The sequence below is a fragment of the Hyalella azteca genome, unplaced genomic scaffold, assembly GCF_000764305.2.
Source record: "Hyalella azteca isolate HAZT.00-mixed unplaced genomic scaffold, Hazt_2.0.2 contig8708, whole genome shotgun sequence".
NCBI classification, from domain to species: domain Eukaryota; kingdom Metazoa; phylum Arthropoda; class Malacostraca; order Amphipoda; family Hyalellidae; genus Hyalella; species Hyalella azteca.
This window is the reverse complement of record NW_025938794.1, coordinates 24,627-39,992: the sequence shown is the minus strand read 5'-3', so window position 1 is coordinate 39,992 and position 15,366 is coordinate 24,627. Positions and strand designations below refer to the sequence as shown.

The 15,366-nt window shown below is 36.4% G+C and overlaps 1 protein-coding gene across 1 annotated transcript; it reads right to left on the bottom strand.

Moving 5' to 3' along the window:
• Positions 1–446: 446 nt before the first annotated feature.
• LOC108669322 (hemicentin-2-like) lies at positions 447–15,007 on the bottom strand. The gene is made up of 7 exons (XM_018156626.2): positions 14,799–15,007; positions 11,530–11,598; positions 9,835–10,031; positions 8,487–8,648; positions 4,563–4,697; positions 2,061–2,274; positions 447–1,262 (listed from the first exon to the last, which is right to left on the bottom strand). Exons 2-7 carry the CDS (start codon positions 11,588–11,590, stop codon positions 1,096–1,098), a joined length of 936 nt encoding a protein of 311 aa, XP_018012115.1. The 5' UTR covers positions 11,591–11,598; positions 14,799–15,007; the 3' UTR covers positions 447–1,095.
• Positions 15,008–15,366: the final 359 nt, after the last annotated feature.

Genomic DNA, 15,366 nt, shown 5'->3' with positions numbered 1-15,366 from the left:
TTACATTTTATTGATGCGGTGGGCGTTGAAGATATATTCTTCTACCCTGCATTGATAGTTCCATTCACACATGTGTTTAAACAGACCAAGTCTTTCGGTGAATGTTGACTTAGAAAGGGTTTCCTTAGGATAACTTAGTCGCAGCAAAGTCGCCAAATTCTAGTGAATTACACCGAATATTATATTTTGACGCCTCAACGTTGCTCTTTATTGTGACGCGGAGGTGTGAAGATTGCTTAGACAACCAAAAATAAGACCAGAATACTTGAATTCGCTTATGTAAGGGCCACTTATAGATGATTTCTTCTTAGAATTTCAAAAACTCAAACGTTTTTGTTATTTTGCATCAAGATTTTTTATAAATTTGAGTTCTGATATAGATGTATTCGTATTATTCATTTCAAAATATCGTCAGGCAGCTGTTGTTGGATATTAAAACGAAACAGTTTAAATGGAAATATATTCATAATTTTCAATGAGCCATGCACACATATAGTTGACATTTTCGCTTAATTCATACCGTATCTTAAACTACTTATCTCAAAGTGGTGTGGAAGTCACAAAAGACATTGAAAGTTCACACACAGAGGAGTTAAAACTCGGCATACGAAGACAAAGACCAAAATCTAAACTGAACACAAGTTAGAATGACATGAATAGTTTTTTCCTGCATTCGTTTCACTCGTGGAACTTTCACTGAACTTCCACTCTTTTTCAGTAAAATAGTGCATGCTTGAAGCACTTTATCCTGGTTAAAAGTTATCACAATATTATGGTTGGATGTAATCATTTTCAGTTTAAATAAAAATAAAGTTCAAACTTTGCAGATTTTACGTATTTGTTTACGATCTGAATATTCACAGTCTTGCTTCATGGAATCATAAGCGCAAAAATTTTGAGAAAAACTAAAATCGAACAACGTACAACGAAATATATTCACAACACAAAACTTCCTTACATAGTTTGCAAATTATGGATTTGGAAATTGTATAAAACCATCTTACATCAATTACCATCAAACATCTAAGTTATTCACCGAGAATCTCTGCCATCCGGAATTGGTAAATGCAATTGGGCGATAGAAGCGTGTTCAATCTAATCAGGCAGCGGTATCAAGCATGGAATATTCATAAAACTTCTGCAGATAAAAATGGTGAGAAACAAATGCTCAAAAATTGCGGTTACAAAAATTATTCCAGCTGAACTCTGCAGGGGCGAGCTGTGATTCACGTCTCTGGGTTGAATTGCAGCAATATTGTTGCCTGAAAAAAGGAAATAAAGTAATAATCTCAATTCGGCTCTAATTTCGTTGAGGTGACCTATGTTCTATGATTCTTATTTTCACCTGAAGTTTGATAGACAACTTAACTATAATTCTTTTTTTTTATGCTTCAAAAGACGCGAAAAATGATTAAAAATAGGTTAGAAATTAGACAAGAAAACTACATAATTTGAAGTTATGATCTCAGGCTGAAATAAATTTCAATAGCCACTCCTTTACGTCCTGTCGTAATTGAATTTTAAGGGGAATGGAAGGAGGAATGAATCCCCATTCTATCAAGAACCGCAAACTGCAAACCGGTTGGAAAACAACAGGCTTTGCTGGTCGACTACAAAAATTCCCGAGTGACAGACGGCCAACTGGCTGGCCAATAAGATATTTTCCTTGATTCAATAACGACGGGAGACGTTGCACTTGACCTTGTTAGGCCGTAATTTTCGTGCTGAGGTTACGTAAAATGGATGCGACTCAATGCCCTTAATGCTCGCTCGCTGACATTCATGCATATGCAAGGCCGCAGTTGGTTCAATTTAGGTCAGCAAAATTGAGGGCCTACCGCAATTGAAATTTGTGAATTTAAGGGCTACTATTATTTAAATTTGTTCAAATTTTATAAATAATTCAAAGTTAATATCTGGAACCGAAAATATTAAAATGATTTGCTACGTCAAATAATAATAATAATGTGAAATAACTTGCGGTATGCTCATCATGGAGACAAAATTACGCAAAATTAATTCTTACATATAGGCCAGAAAAACATGGCCATATTTCTGACCTTGAGTGATGTATACAGTGATACTGGCAGCTTCTGTGTTTTCTGCGTCGCATGTGTAGTTGCCGGAGTCTGAGGGTCGGGCGTCGGCGATGGTGAGACGCGACATGACGCGAGGCTCCGTTTCCGTGTGAACGACCACCCCACCGCGCTCCTGGTCGTAGTTGATCATGCGCGAGTTGTGGTACCAGAAAATGTACTGCGGTGCCACCGAACTCTGTGAGGGCACATGAGGGTAATGGATGTAGAAAACATTTTCTGCGGTGCTACTGTACTCTGTCAGGACACAAACAACATCATATCATTTCAAAGTGATGTAAGCGCTGAAGAGTAGGCCTGATGTGACCTGTCGCCGATTATTGTCTTTTCGTGACTTGTCCACAGGAGATCGTAAAACAAGTCCTTCGACCAGATCTTTTCTAAACTGACGATAGCTTGAAATAGCTACTATAGTCACCCGGTTCGATAAGGTGCAAGGCTTTTCAAGTCTGAACATATATTTCTCCATAGCTTTATCTACTAAGACGAAGCTAACATGTACTGAGGTGCTACCGTACTCTGGTAGGGCGCAATAGGGTAATAGATGCTGAGAAAATTTATTAAGATGCTTCCGTACTCTCCCAAAGCAAAAGTGTGTACTGGACATTGAGAAAATGCACTGCGGTGCTACTTTACTCTGCCGATGCCCATATGGGTTGAATATTTAAAGATCTTATCCTAAGATGTTGCCGTACTCTGCCGGGACAAATGTAAACTGGTGATAAGGAGCATTGTTGAGGTGCCATCATGCTCTGCCATATTTCAAGAATGTTATGGCTCCGGAGAACATGCACTGCAAAGTTCCTTTACAGTACCCGGGTGCAAAGAAGTAAACTGTATCAAAGAAGTGCGCTGTATCAAAGAAGTAAACTGTATCAAAGAAGTACGCTGTATCAAAGAAGTACACTGTATCAAAGAAGTGCACTGTATCAAAGAAGTACACTGTATCAAGGAAGTACACTGTATCAAAGAAGTACACTGTATCAAAGAAGTATACTGTATCAAAGAAGTACACTGTATCAAAGAAGTAAACTGTATCAAAGAAGTACACTGTATCAAAGAAGTACACTGTATCAAAGAAGTAAACTGTATCAAAGAAGTACACTGCATGACCAGTCCCAGAGACCTCGGCCGAGACGACGACTTGCCTACTGGCGGAATATGGAGGCTGAGCACAGCGTGGCCTGGGGCTGCTACGTCCCTACCACTTACTAATGATATAGAGGTTACATTGAACTATATACGTGGGGTCGAAATGTAAATATTTTCAATAATTAATCAACAATTCTTCATTTATCAATATACTGATATAAATATATTTGGAATGCTGCAAAAAATTATTTTACTTAATCTATGAATAATTATTGGAATAATTATTCATAAATACATGTTTGACAATTTGTGAGTTGAACCAACTGAGTTTGATCAACAAAGAGTAGCATTAGGAAACCATTTATTCTCTTGAAATATTCAATGGGGGTAACGAAAAATTTAAGCTGCGACAATGAACATATTAAATTATTTATTTTTGCCCTGCAATGCACTTAGCGAGGTAAATGGACATCAGAAGTCTGCATAGTCTCCATTTCTGGGCAAAACTGTTGTTCTTTTGATAGGCTACCGATAAAGTAATGCATTAAAAATTACACTATTGAATTTAAAATGATTAAATTTCGATTCGTGCAACAAATTCGCAATTCAGAGATGATAGATGTCCACAACACAGTTTGAAGTTTTTATACAAAGAAGTATTGAACGTATTATTTTGTTGATAGTAATTTTTATTACACATTTATGTTCATTCGCGTTGCACTTGATTCTGCATTTGTTTGGCATGTGTTATCTATAATTGATCGTGTCATGATGCGTTATCGTGTTGTGAATTATTTAACTATGATTTAATAAAAGAACGATGCTGCATATCACCGAGTACGCTTTCATATTGTATTCAAAAGTCGCACAGAAAAGTTAATTGAAATAATTTTTCTGAAATAAAAGATGGCGGAATAAACTATTTTAGAAATAGAATTAAAAGATAGAGATGGCTGATTAAATTACTCGTATGTTGATTTCATTGCTACAGTCTTCCTTCTGAATAAAAAAGTCCCGCAGTCGACGCAGTTTTATTCGAATAAGAAATTCCTTATGCTTCTGAGCACGAAAGATCTCCAGAGGGCATTGTTCTGAAGCAAGGAATATTACGCTCGCCCTTTTGTTAACCACCTGCACTCAATTAGGTAAGAGGGATCCAATATGAGATTTAACCTGCTAATATATATGAGACAAATGAAAAGAGTATATCTTCAATTTGGCTGAAGACTGCACTTAACGGTTAGGTTGTTAATATTGTGTTAATTAAATAATGTAATGAGCAAGCCACATCCATTATGAGAAATTGTATGATGCGAGTGTATCAAAATCTATAATAAACTGACTAAAGAGTTCTCACTCAATGTTGAAGGCTACCTTCTCGATGAAGCAAGTGAGGGAGATGGTAGAGCCAGTGTCAACGTGATACTCGCCATTGCCTGGTATCACAGCCTGTGGTACCACCACCGTCAGTATAGACAACTGCGATACCATGCCTGCTCCTCCTGATATCTGGAATGAATGACAATGCACTTATTAGTCATTTGGGATCAAATTTTGAACGGTATTGGGAGATGTTGGTAGATAAAACGGGTCTATTTTAATGAGGTATGGTTTCTACTGGGCAATAATAAGATGAGCCGAGCTAAAAAAATATAACTCAGTACTCACTGCAGCGAGTGACAGAGAGCGCATTTTCTCGTTGACGAAAACGTGGTCATGGTCAGACGGACAGACGGACGGACAATACGAGCACAATAGCTCCTTTTTTCCATAAATGAGAAAATGCGCTAAAAAATAACAATATGGTAGTGTTTAATAGTATTTGAGTTGATATGGGTAAAGAACTATCAATTATTTGTGCAAAGAATTTATTTGAAAAATAATAATACTTGACGCGATCATAAAAGAACGGATCGATTGCCTGCACAACACACACGAGCCCGCTATTGTGATTAGATGATCAAACAAATTTTAAAGTCACCGCCTGAAATCCACTGAACTTCAGTTGAACTGCGAGAACGTAGCAATTGTTGCTATATCTTTAACCATTACTGATAGGAGCATCTTCTATTCCATCTTCTTGATACTCATTAACGGTACAATAAGTACCATAGCTGCGACCTTAACTGATACTAATACCTTTTTTACAACACTTCTCTTTAACTTCACTTCTTGTTTGTCTGTCTGTCTCGTCTGTCTGTCTGTCTGCTATAAATCTTATAATTGAAATTTAACACACTTCTACTTATCCTATCGATCTGAAATTTTGCACATTTGCGTAAAGTTGGAGACAATGCAGGAATTAAATGACAAAATAAATTATTTTAGAAATTAATTTTTTTCCAATATTAAAAAAATTGAAAAAATAATTTTGTCAGCTACAAATCTTATAACTGATATTTGACACACTTTTACCTGTCCAATTGATCTGAAATTTTGCACCTTGTGTGAAGTCGGAGACAATGCATAAATCAATTGACAGAATAAATAATTTTCAAAAATATATATATATATTGCAAAAAAATTGAAAAATTTATTTTTTTAATATTCAAAAATAGCATGAGAAATTCATTGTACATCTGTAACATTGGAGACACTGGATTCTTCAGAAGTGTTGTCTTTAAAAAGTAATTTTTAAACGTATATTATACAGTATATACCGTGTACAACTTGACACTGCGTCAAGCTGCAGGAACCTGAAAATGCCATCGCAGGTTGCAGAGATTGCGAGCGTAGTCATTCCAAATTTATGATGCTTTATGGTCTTCTAGATCATAAATTGTAAATAATTGCAAAGATTTATTCGTCATTAAGCTCAATGAACACAGAATGAGCCTATGCCAATTAAAGTAATATCAATTGTTGTGATAACTATAAGGGAGGTAACTATGGTGCCTTGTATCAAATTACCCATTTAAAGGAATGGCCGGAATAATTGCTAGGAACCGGCAGAAGTGCTGCCGCTTCGGGAGTCATTCTGTGTGATAAAAATATTAAATAACTCTCATCCTCTTTGGAGAAAAATATCAGATATAGCCATACTTTGTGTGCAAGATTTTGAACAAGTCCAGTGTAAAGACTTTCTTGGAAGCAATTTGTCATCGAAGGATACTGAAAGTTAACTCGGTTTTCCCATACAACTTGGCTTATTACCAGTTATAAAAATCGATTTAGGCTTTCACGGACATTAGTACGAACGTCGAACTAATAGACTTTAGGCAAGGGATGTAGCTGATATAGTATTATTCATCCATAACAGAATGTTCATATTATTACCCCGATAATTACTACTCTGGCCATTCCTGGTTTCTGCAATCCTATCGATTCATTCCACAATTAACTCTGAATTATGAACAAATACGAGATTTTACAGATCATTTAGGCCAGGGCAACATAAAGACTGTGTACTCGGTCACGAGGGAAACCAGGTTAGGAAGAATATGCACAAAAAGTTTAACATTACCTGAGAAAAAGTAAAGTAAGTAAAAGTAAGTAAAGTAAGTAAGTAAAAGGTAAGTAAATTAAACTTCGGTAAAGCTTAGTACTCTTCGAGGTTAATATTCTTTCAGTCGTCTTTTTTTGCGGTGTTAAGAATGATAAACATCGAACAATCCCGATTTGAAGCAGTAATGTTTTCTGATGGGAAGAAATGCTTTACTAGGGGATTTCCACATTTTTATTCCAGTCACATCTCCTTACGGGTTAATTTGGAATTTGCAATTTGTAGGAGTGGGAGAAAAGGCTGCAGCGGTCCAATTAAATATATGGGAGTATCGTTGCAGGATTAATTAATTGTACATAGAAATGCGTGTGAACAATCAATCTGAACAAAAGGAAGGTAATTTGTGTAACAATAATACAAAATCATTCGAGCCATAGTGCCTTTTTAGTTTTCAATGCAACGATTATGACATCTAAAAATCATTTGTACACATCGCTGAGGAGCTGGAAGCACCATCCAAACTTCAGTTCAAAACTGGAAGTAATTATGAGTTGTTCGATTTTATGTTCAGAGTAGCAAATTAAAGGCAAATTTTCAGTCTATAGAACATATTTTATTCAAAACTTTTGTGAAATCAGTTACAGAAATGTTCCGCGCGATTCGTCGCATCTTTTTAGCGGATTTTCTCATTTATGGAAAAAATGCACTATTGTGCTCGCCATGTCCATCCGTCCGTCTGTCCGTGACCTCAAGTTTTCGTCGACGAGAAAATGCGCTCTCTGTCACTCACTCCAGTGAGTACTGAGTTATATTTTTCCAAATAATGTAAATCCGATGCATCGCCGATGAAGCACCCATTACTACCTGTACAATTGCGGCTAATGACGCTTATATCATGGAACTGATCAATACAGATGCTACCCTAACACGCCACCAAGAAATCTTTGTAGCCTACGAGGATATATAGCCAGAAATTAATTATGAGAGAAGTCCATTATTTTGATGACCAAATAAGAGACGACGAGGTTCTAAGAGATTTAAAGAATCCCGTAGTTTAATTTCTTTGCACCAACCCCATTGTGTCTCTTCTACAACTGCGTACCCATCTTTTGGCTTAAACACGGCTGTGTTCTGTAAAATATTTCAAGCAAAAACCATGACATCGTCTAAATATTGCCGTATCAAACAATTGGTTTTGAACGACCAACAATTCCGGCGCCAGGTCAGTCAGGTACTTCTGAATGCTTCAGGCTTACCGAAAATTTCAAACTTTAAGTGCTTGTTTGTCGATATTTTCTAGTCGACATTTTTTATCAGCATCAAAACACACCGGATTTCCGACAGAGTTTCCGACTGAGTTTTTCCGACAGATTTTTTGCTATTCGTGACAATAATAAATATTGAGTGTCAAAAATACAAAACTTTGGCCATCTAGATCAGAACATAAAGTTTTCACCACTTATGTTCATCTTTTTGTACCTCGCACCAAGAAGACATTCGTAAGCACCACCCTACCTGGCACTCATATATACCGGTAGCATTCTGCCCCCTGATCAGAGTACGAAGTGTGCACGGCCAGCTTCAAATTACCTCGCATACCATCATTGGCCACAACTTAGTTCCGGCTAGGCCCCTTTTTGGTATCGTTCTAATTCTTTGTAAAAATCTTAAGAATAAATGTCCGTCATGTAAGTCTTGTGTTCAGCAGTTCCTGCAGTACATTAATGCTTCAATAATGAGATCCATCTCACCTGGCTCTCGTGAGTACCGGCGCGAATCTTTGCTCAACATCCAAAGAGGGAAAGTACAGCAGTTCCTGCAAACCACTCACGTATCTATAGTAAAATTCACCTTACCTGGCACTCGTAGGTACCGGCATCATCCAGCTTGAGGTACTTGACGGCCAGCGTCCACTCGGTGCTACCCTCGGGATGGTGCACACTGAACCGACGCTCCTTCGTGTAGGACGTGAGTCCTGACGTGAGAATGTGCCAGTCACGCCTCCGTACCCATGACACCTGTAAATCAACACGCGGAAACAAGTTAGTTAGTTAATTGCAGTAACAAAACAGTCAGCGGTATATCTTACCTAAGTAATGAATTATCTATGAAAATGTACGAGTGTGCTGAATTATGCGAACATGATACTTGCAACATTTACAATCCCTCAACAAATGTCTTCTGTTTTGAATTTGAGCTGGCAATTGTATCTAGATAAATTTCACATTCATTAATTATCGTGATGGAAAATAATTAATTACTCTTCAGCATTAACAAAAATAATTTAAAATACCGAGCATTGTCAATATTAATATATTAATAGGCTGATATTTGATACCGGAATTACCTGACCATTTTTAGTTTCCTAATAGTAACCAACCTAGTCCCGTTTCGATGAGTTTTTTGACAACCGCACATCAGATGTATCTTTGAAAACTGTGAAACTTTTCTCGGAATTGCATTTGCCGCTCATAGTACGAGTAGTATTTACGTACTTTCTCTTTGCAACGCACTTTAATTATTCTGTGTGAAGCACACGCTTTTCTCGAGGCCCGATTTGGTTAATGCTTTGGAAAGTGCGTCTCTTAGAAGATTTGCGTTCTTTGTTCCGTCGTTATGTGTTCGTTCTGTTCCTGAGCCATTTTATGGTACGACTTCGTCATTAATTAGAATCTGGCTATCTATTGAACGACTGTTAATATATATAATTCTTGATTATAATAGTAGAATTCGAGCTATTTTAGTGTATAATATTTACCAGCAATACGCTCGTTTTTCCACCGCTTTTAACACAACCTTGCAATATCGTCATATTCATTTTTATATCCCACCGTACTAATATTATTCGAGACAAATGAGGCGTAGCCGGCGTATAGCTCGAGCGCCGACTCAGACAAATCACCGGAGATGCTCGGAAGTGCACACGCACTCCCACGTTGCATCTACGTCTTCAGTCCCTTGAGGGGATATGACGAGCCTTTGAAGTCACAGCGCGCGGTGAAGCGCACTAAAATAAATTCGTTGCAACTGGGAATTCCATCGCATTCTCACATGTTATTAATCTGCATATATTATTACTCACTTACCCAGTGAGTATTGTCTGAAGCCTGTGAGCATCTGTGTGTTTGTCTCGAAAATTCATACGATTCTCCAATGTTGCTCTTAACCCACAAGCATATACGGTAAGAGTAGTACAATACTAACCTGTCTCTCCAGTGAATGCTGTGTGCGGCACGGCAGGAAGACGGACGAGCCGATCTGGCCGGTAATGTTGCTTACGGAATTATTTACAACTTTTGGATAGTGGTTGAGTGGGTACAGGTCCACTATTTCAAACGCTGGCTCTTCCTTCACGCCCGCAGACTTTGCGGCTTTCAGAGTAAGGTATTGCTGAGGACTGCCTGCAAAAATAGTAACGTGGTCCATCATTTTGTGCAGCAAATTTCCTTTTCGAACATCAACCAATAGAAAAATTTTTAAGGTCAAGTTACAAGACACAAACATAAAGCAATCTAATGATATTGTTTCGTTTGTAGGTTATGATTTATTGCGAAATTTTATTATCATGTGCTGACAACTGTCTATCAACCAATCATAGCATTTCCAGCGATACCATTCTACATTCCAATATTCAGATTTTTGTATGCTCTAGCCGCAGTATATTACAATATTGTTCATGAAGATACCTGGACAACATAGTACAGAAATCGAATTACCGGAAGCATCACTTTCCATAATTCACATTATTCCATAGCATCACTTTCTTCAAAATAACTAGCTATTAATATTTCAATTACTGGTAATATGTTGTTGTAAACCCCGTTCACTATTTGCTTATGTACATCACATGAGAGCTGTACAGTGTCAGCGTTGTGTTGCGTTATGTTGCACAGGGAATGAACTCGTGACATAAGAAAGTAAAATAATGCTTGGTGTTCTGGATGGGGGTGTTAACGAACGTGATGGTGAGGTAGAAAACTAATACAAATTCCTGAATAAATTATGTCTGTGCAATATGCATGGGATACTTCACAATTGAAAGTGACAATTGAGAGAAAATTAAATATTAACAGTTAGTATTAAATTGTCAAAAGTGACAATTAAATTATTAACAGTGATAATTAAATTATTAACAGTGATAATTAAACTATTAACAGTGACAATCGAATTATTAACAGTGTTGGCAAGTAGAAATTGTCCAAATAAAAGAGTATCTCACTAACATGAGTCCTGCTGGTTGAAATTATTAAATTGACTGACCGATGAGTAGTAGAAAATAATAAGCTCTAATGCGTCTGCACTCACTGCCTGAAAAAAATTGCTTCAATATTTTTATCTTTGTCTCCGGATATTACTTAAAACTGATGTTAAATGCACTTCAGTTGCATGCCAGGGAGCGCTGTAAAATACTCTTCAAGAGTATACGCAAAATAAATAATTTTTTATTTGTTTGTGTTTCTCCGTTAGTTTGTGCGCGAGAGTGTGTTGAATAAAAGTTACTAGCGGGTAATGTATTCACTGGAGCATTAGAATGGTGGCCGAGCTATATATAAAACTAACAACGCCATTTTATCAGAAGTGAACATTCAATAAAACTCATCATAAATGTTACACTACTATATTCACTTGTATCGTAAGCTCAACCATGACACTATGTAAAAAATTCATAAATATTACAAAATTCACTATGAAATGGCTTTTGCTCTGGAAACGGCTTGGTCCTACACTATAATTACGAAATAAACCCAGACTTCCAACCCAATGCACACACTCTACACACAGACTATGAACCCACTTTTTTCACTATACACTCACACTATGGGCCAATCTTCCCCCACTTTACTCACACTCTTCAGATACTCTACACTCAATTCATTGATATGAAATGATGAAACTTACTTTTAGACGTTCCATCGCCGGATGCTGTAGAGATCACGAATAACAAAAACAACGGCGACATCGCCTCGTCTGTACAGAAACAAACAAAAAAATTATTCTAATTATTTTGTGTATCTCAAAATTTTCTCTCCTCCTTTAAATTTCTTTACAAATGAAACATTAGTATTATATTGAGCAAACATATCATTAAAACGTAGACTTAAGTTTAGTTACAGGTAGATGCGTAAATACTAGACAATATATTACATATATAAATATATAAGTACAAAAAATACTAGTATGCTATCCCGAAGCCCAAATTTCTTGCACATAAATTTTAATGAATATCTGTTTGCCAGATATTTTGTATTCATTTCTTCTTGCTACATAAAAATAAGAAGAGTTATGTGCATAATGTATGAAGGTAAAATGGAACGCTGTGATTCCACAGCCTTTGCCTTATTTGCTCGAGCACTTCAATGAGCGGATCGACATCGTGGCACAATGGATCATAATTCTGAATGCTTTATTTGGGTGCGCATAAAATAAATCTAGTTCTAATATGATCGGAAAATTCTGAGCCTTCCTTCCATTAACCTCTTCTGCTTGCATCTGGAATATCGGCGTTATGTTAACGGATATGTCATGCCGATTGGGGAACAATTTTTATTAACATGGTAACACCTGAAGATAGACTGGAAGCTCATTGAATAACAGCTTTATTTAATAGAGGAATAATTTTTTGGAAAAACTAAATTATTTAAGAATAACTTCCCTCTGAAATAGTTTACGAATTGTTTCGGTAATTTCCCAAGCGACACGATGAAAAATAACAGAAAAATTTTTCTTATCATGAAGTGGAAAATTATTACAGTCTTCCAGTGCTAGCTCGATCACCAAATAAAGCTCTCGTTTACGAAGAACGTTTCACACCACAAGAAAAGGTTTCATTGAAATTGCACGGTTTCTTTGATAGTAAAACGGTATCTTTATACCTGAAACTTTCATTGTGCGACTTTTGAACAAGCCTTCAATGGAAGGTTCACTCCAAAAAAAGTGTCATTGATAGCGGTATAGCAGCAATATTACCTTATATTTTTATGATTTATCAGTGGCAAGTGCGAGCGATAGCAACGCGCCACGCAACCGATATTGATTCCTGCCCTCTTGAAGGTGGGCTACGTTCCGCCTAAATTGTGACTATGAGAAGCCTGGATGCCATTAAAAAAATAAGGTCAAGATATCTGCATGACCAGGAGCTTTACAATCTGGAATAATTTAGATCGCACTGAACGCAGGATTGGTTGTTATCAATAAAAAAATGTCAATGCGGATCATTGAAAAGTCAAAATTTCAAACTTAATATCATCAGAACCTATAACTAGCCATAATTGCAAGAATTACCATAATAATTGCAACTTAATAATCGAAACAAGCAACATGGTCAGCCCCATTAAAACAAGCAATATCATCTGTGAATATTAAATAAATAACGTACAGTGTCGGTCGCTAAATCAAACCATTAATGAGTAAGTCCAGTCGAGTCAAACATCAGCGTGTTCAAATAAAGCAGCAGTCTTTCTAATGAAACAAACAACAGTGTCTGTTGATAAATAAAATAAGCAACAGAGTCTTTTCAAATTAGCCTTACTATGTTCTCTGTCAATGTATGAAACATAAAACACTTTGTGCTAAAATGAAACAAACGACAGCTAGTGCCTGTCCAAATGAAATAAACAACAGCTAGTGCCTGTTCAAATGAAATAATCGTGAATGTCCAAATGAAATTTCTTTTGAAAATTATGTTCCGTCTGCGAATATTCATTTTGAACCATATTAGATCATAAAAACATAATATAATTCAATCGAATGCAAACAAATTCATTATGATTATTCCACTAATATCATATATCGTCACAATCAATATCTATCACATTGTCACAGCCAATATCTATCATGCTACTACCACTCGTATCTACCACGTTGTCATCACCAATAGAATCTTCTGATATAATCCATCACAAGAATTTCGCAGCTTAACTCTCATTCAGCTTAAGTTTATTATACATAGAAGATTTTCTTCAAATCGATTCTACATAGAATTTTTTCTGACTATCACTGCGGTGAATTGGATGTTTGAGATATTAATGAGAATCCGAGCTAGTGCGTCATTTGGCGTCATATTGGCAACTGAATTTTATATTTTTTAGCAAGAGCGGTCGTGGGAGTCAAAAGGTTCTTCGCATGAGCCAAAGTAACAGCATCCCAAGCAACAGAATTTGGAATTTTATGCCCGTTTTTTTCGTCATATGTGACAGTTAAAATGTAACTCGAACATTGGATCTGGTGAAAAGTCTCTGTAATATTGCAACTGCAACCGATAACCAATGTGCGAATTTGCAAATAAGGACTAAAATAGGATATATAAAATTTAATGCTTTCGAGAGACTTATCGACCTGATATCTGGGAGCCGAGTCAGGTATATCAAATTCTTCGATATAATAGATTTGAAAATATAAAAAAATACGGAATAGGTTAAATTTGAACTCGTAAAATTAGTTGTTGCGCTTAAAAAACAAATGCATCGCGTTTCTGCCGTCCTCACAATCCACATTCGATCATAATTTGTACATGTTGAACAGCGATGCTGCGTGGGGCATGATTGTTGTTAAGCATGACCACCATCATAGCGGGAAAAACAGTCACGCAGGGCACGACACAAAACTCTGCGTATGTCAATCACTGGACGAGCTACAGCATTCAATCTCTGCTTATAACAGGCATTGCCCGACTGTACTGCATGCTTTCCATCTAGACCGGCATACGAAAATAGCTGGTAAGGAAACCCTTATATGCGTTCTTTCAAGTCCATTTGTCCACACACTTCTAGATATTCTCTTGATAAATTTGAATGCCTTTAAACTGTTCAGATAATATGCCCAGATTTCAATGTTAATGGATCCAAATTTCGTCTGAATTTTAAAATCATGCATGGCACGTGTCATGTGAATGATTGAAACACGTTCAGGCAAAAATGTTAGTTTTAGTATCGATCATATTAACTTTTTTCTCGGTTGATTCATTCAATACTTGAATTAGTCACGAGCTTTCATACATGAAGACTCGGTTTTGCTTTGGAGATAGAAAAATTAGGGCATGAGTCTTTATTAAGTGGCTTGCGCTAATTATCTCAAATGAAGACGAAAAAATTAGAATTAATAAAAGGTGTCAACGTTTCATATTGTCAAAAAAGAATTGTATGCTGAATCAAGCCATGTCAAGCACTTACCTTGGGTAATAAAAAGCAATGAAGCTTAATTTTGTGACCGTCACTAACTTCAGGCACATGTCTCTGTTTTATATTCGCATCATACAGACAATTGTACACTATTCTTTAAAAAATTAAATTTTCTACCAAAAAGATTTCCTGTTAGATGTGTTTTGGGAAAATGCAGTATAATATATTTTTTACTATTGAACTAAATTTTTGCTTATGCCAGTTTGCCAATAAACCAATGTTTTTTTTAACTGAGCTAGAAATAAACAGGCATTTAGCTATATTAATTCAGTAAAAAGTATCGTAAAGTAAGTATAAAAAGTATATATTCAGGAAAATATATCTTTTAATGATGCTTGTGAAAAATACCTTATTTATAACCTAAACCCATAAATCATTCCTTAATTTCACTCGGAGATCATCTATGAATAAATTAAATTGAAACTTCTAAAGCCATTCCTCTCACTGATTGCAGAAAGTTGCGCAATAACGAGAAGTGACATAAGACAGCGCCTGCAATTCCTCACTGCGGTTGAGTTGCGCAAAAGGGGTCTGTATAACTGATATTTGTAGGGCCTTG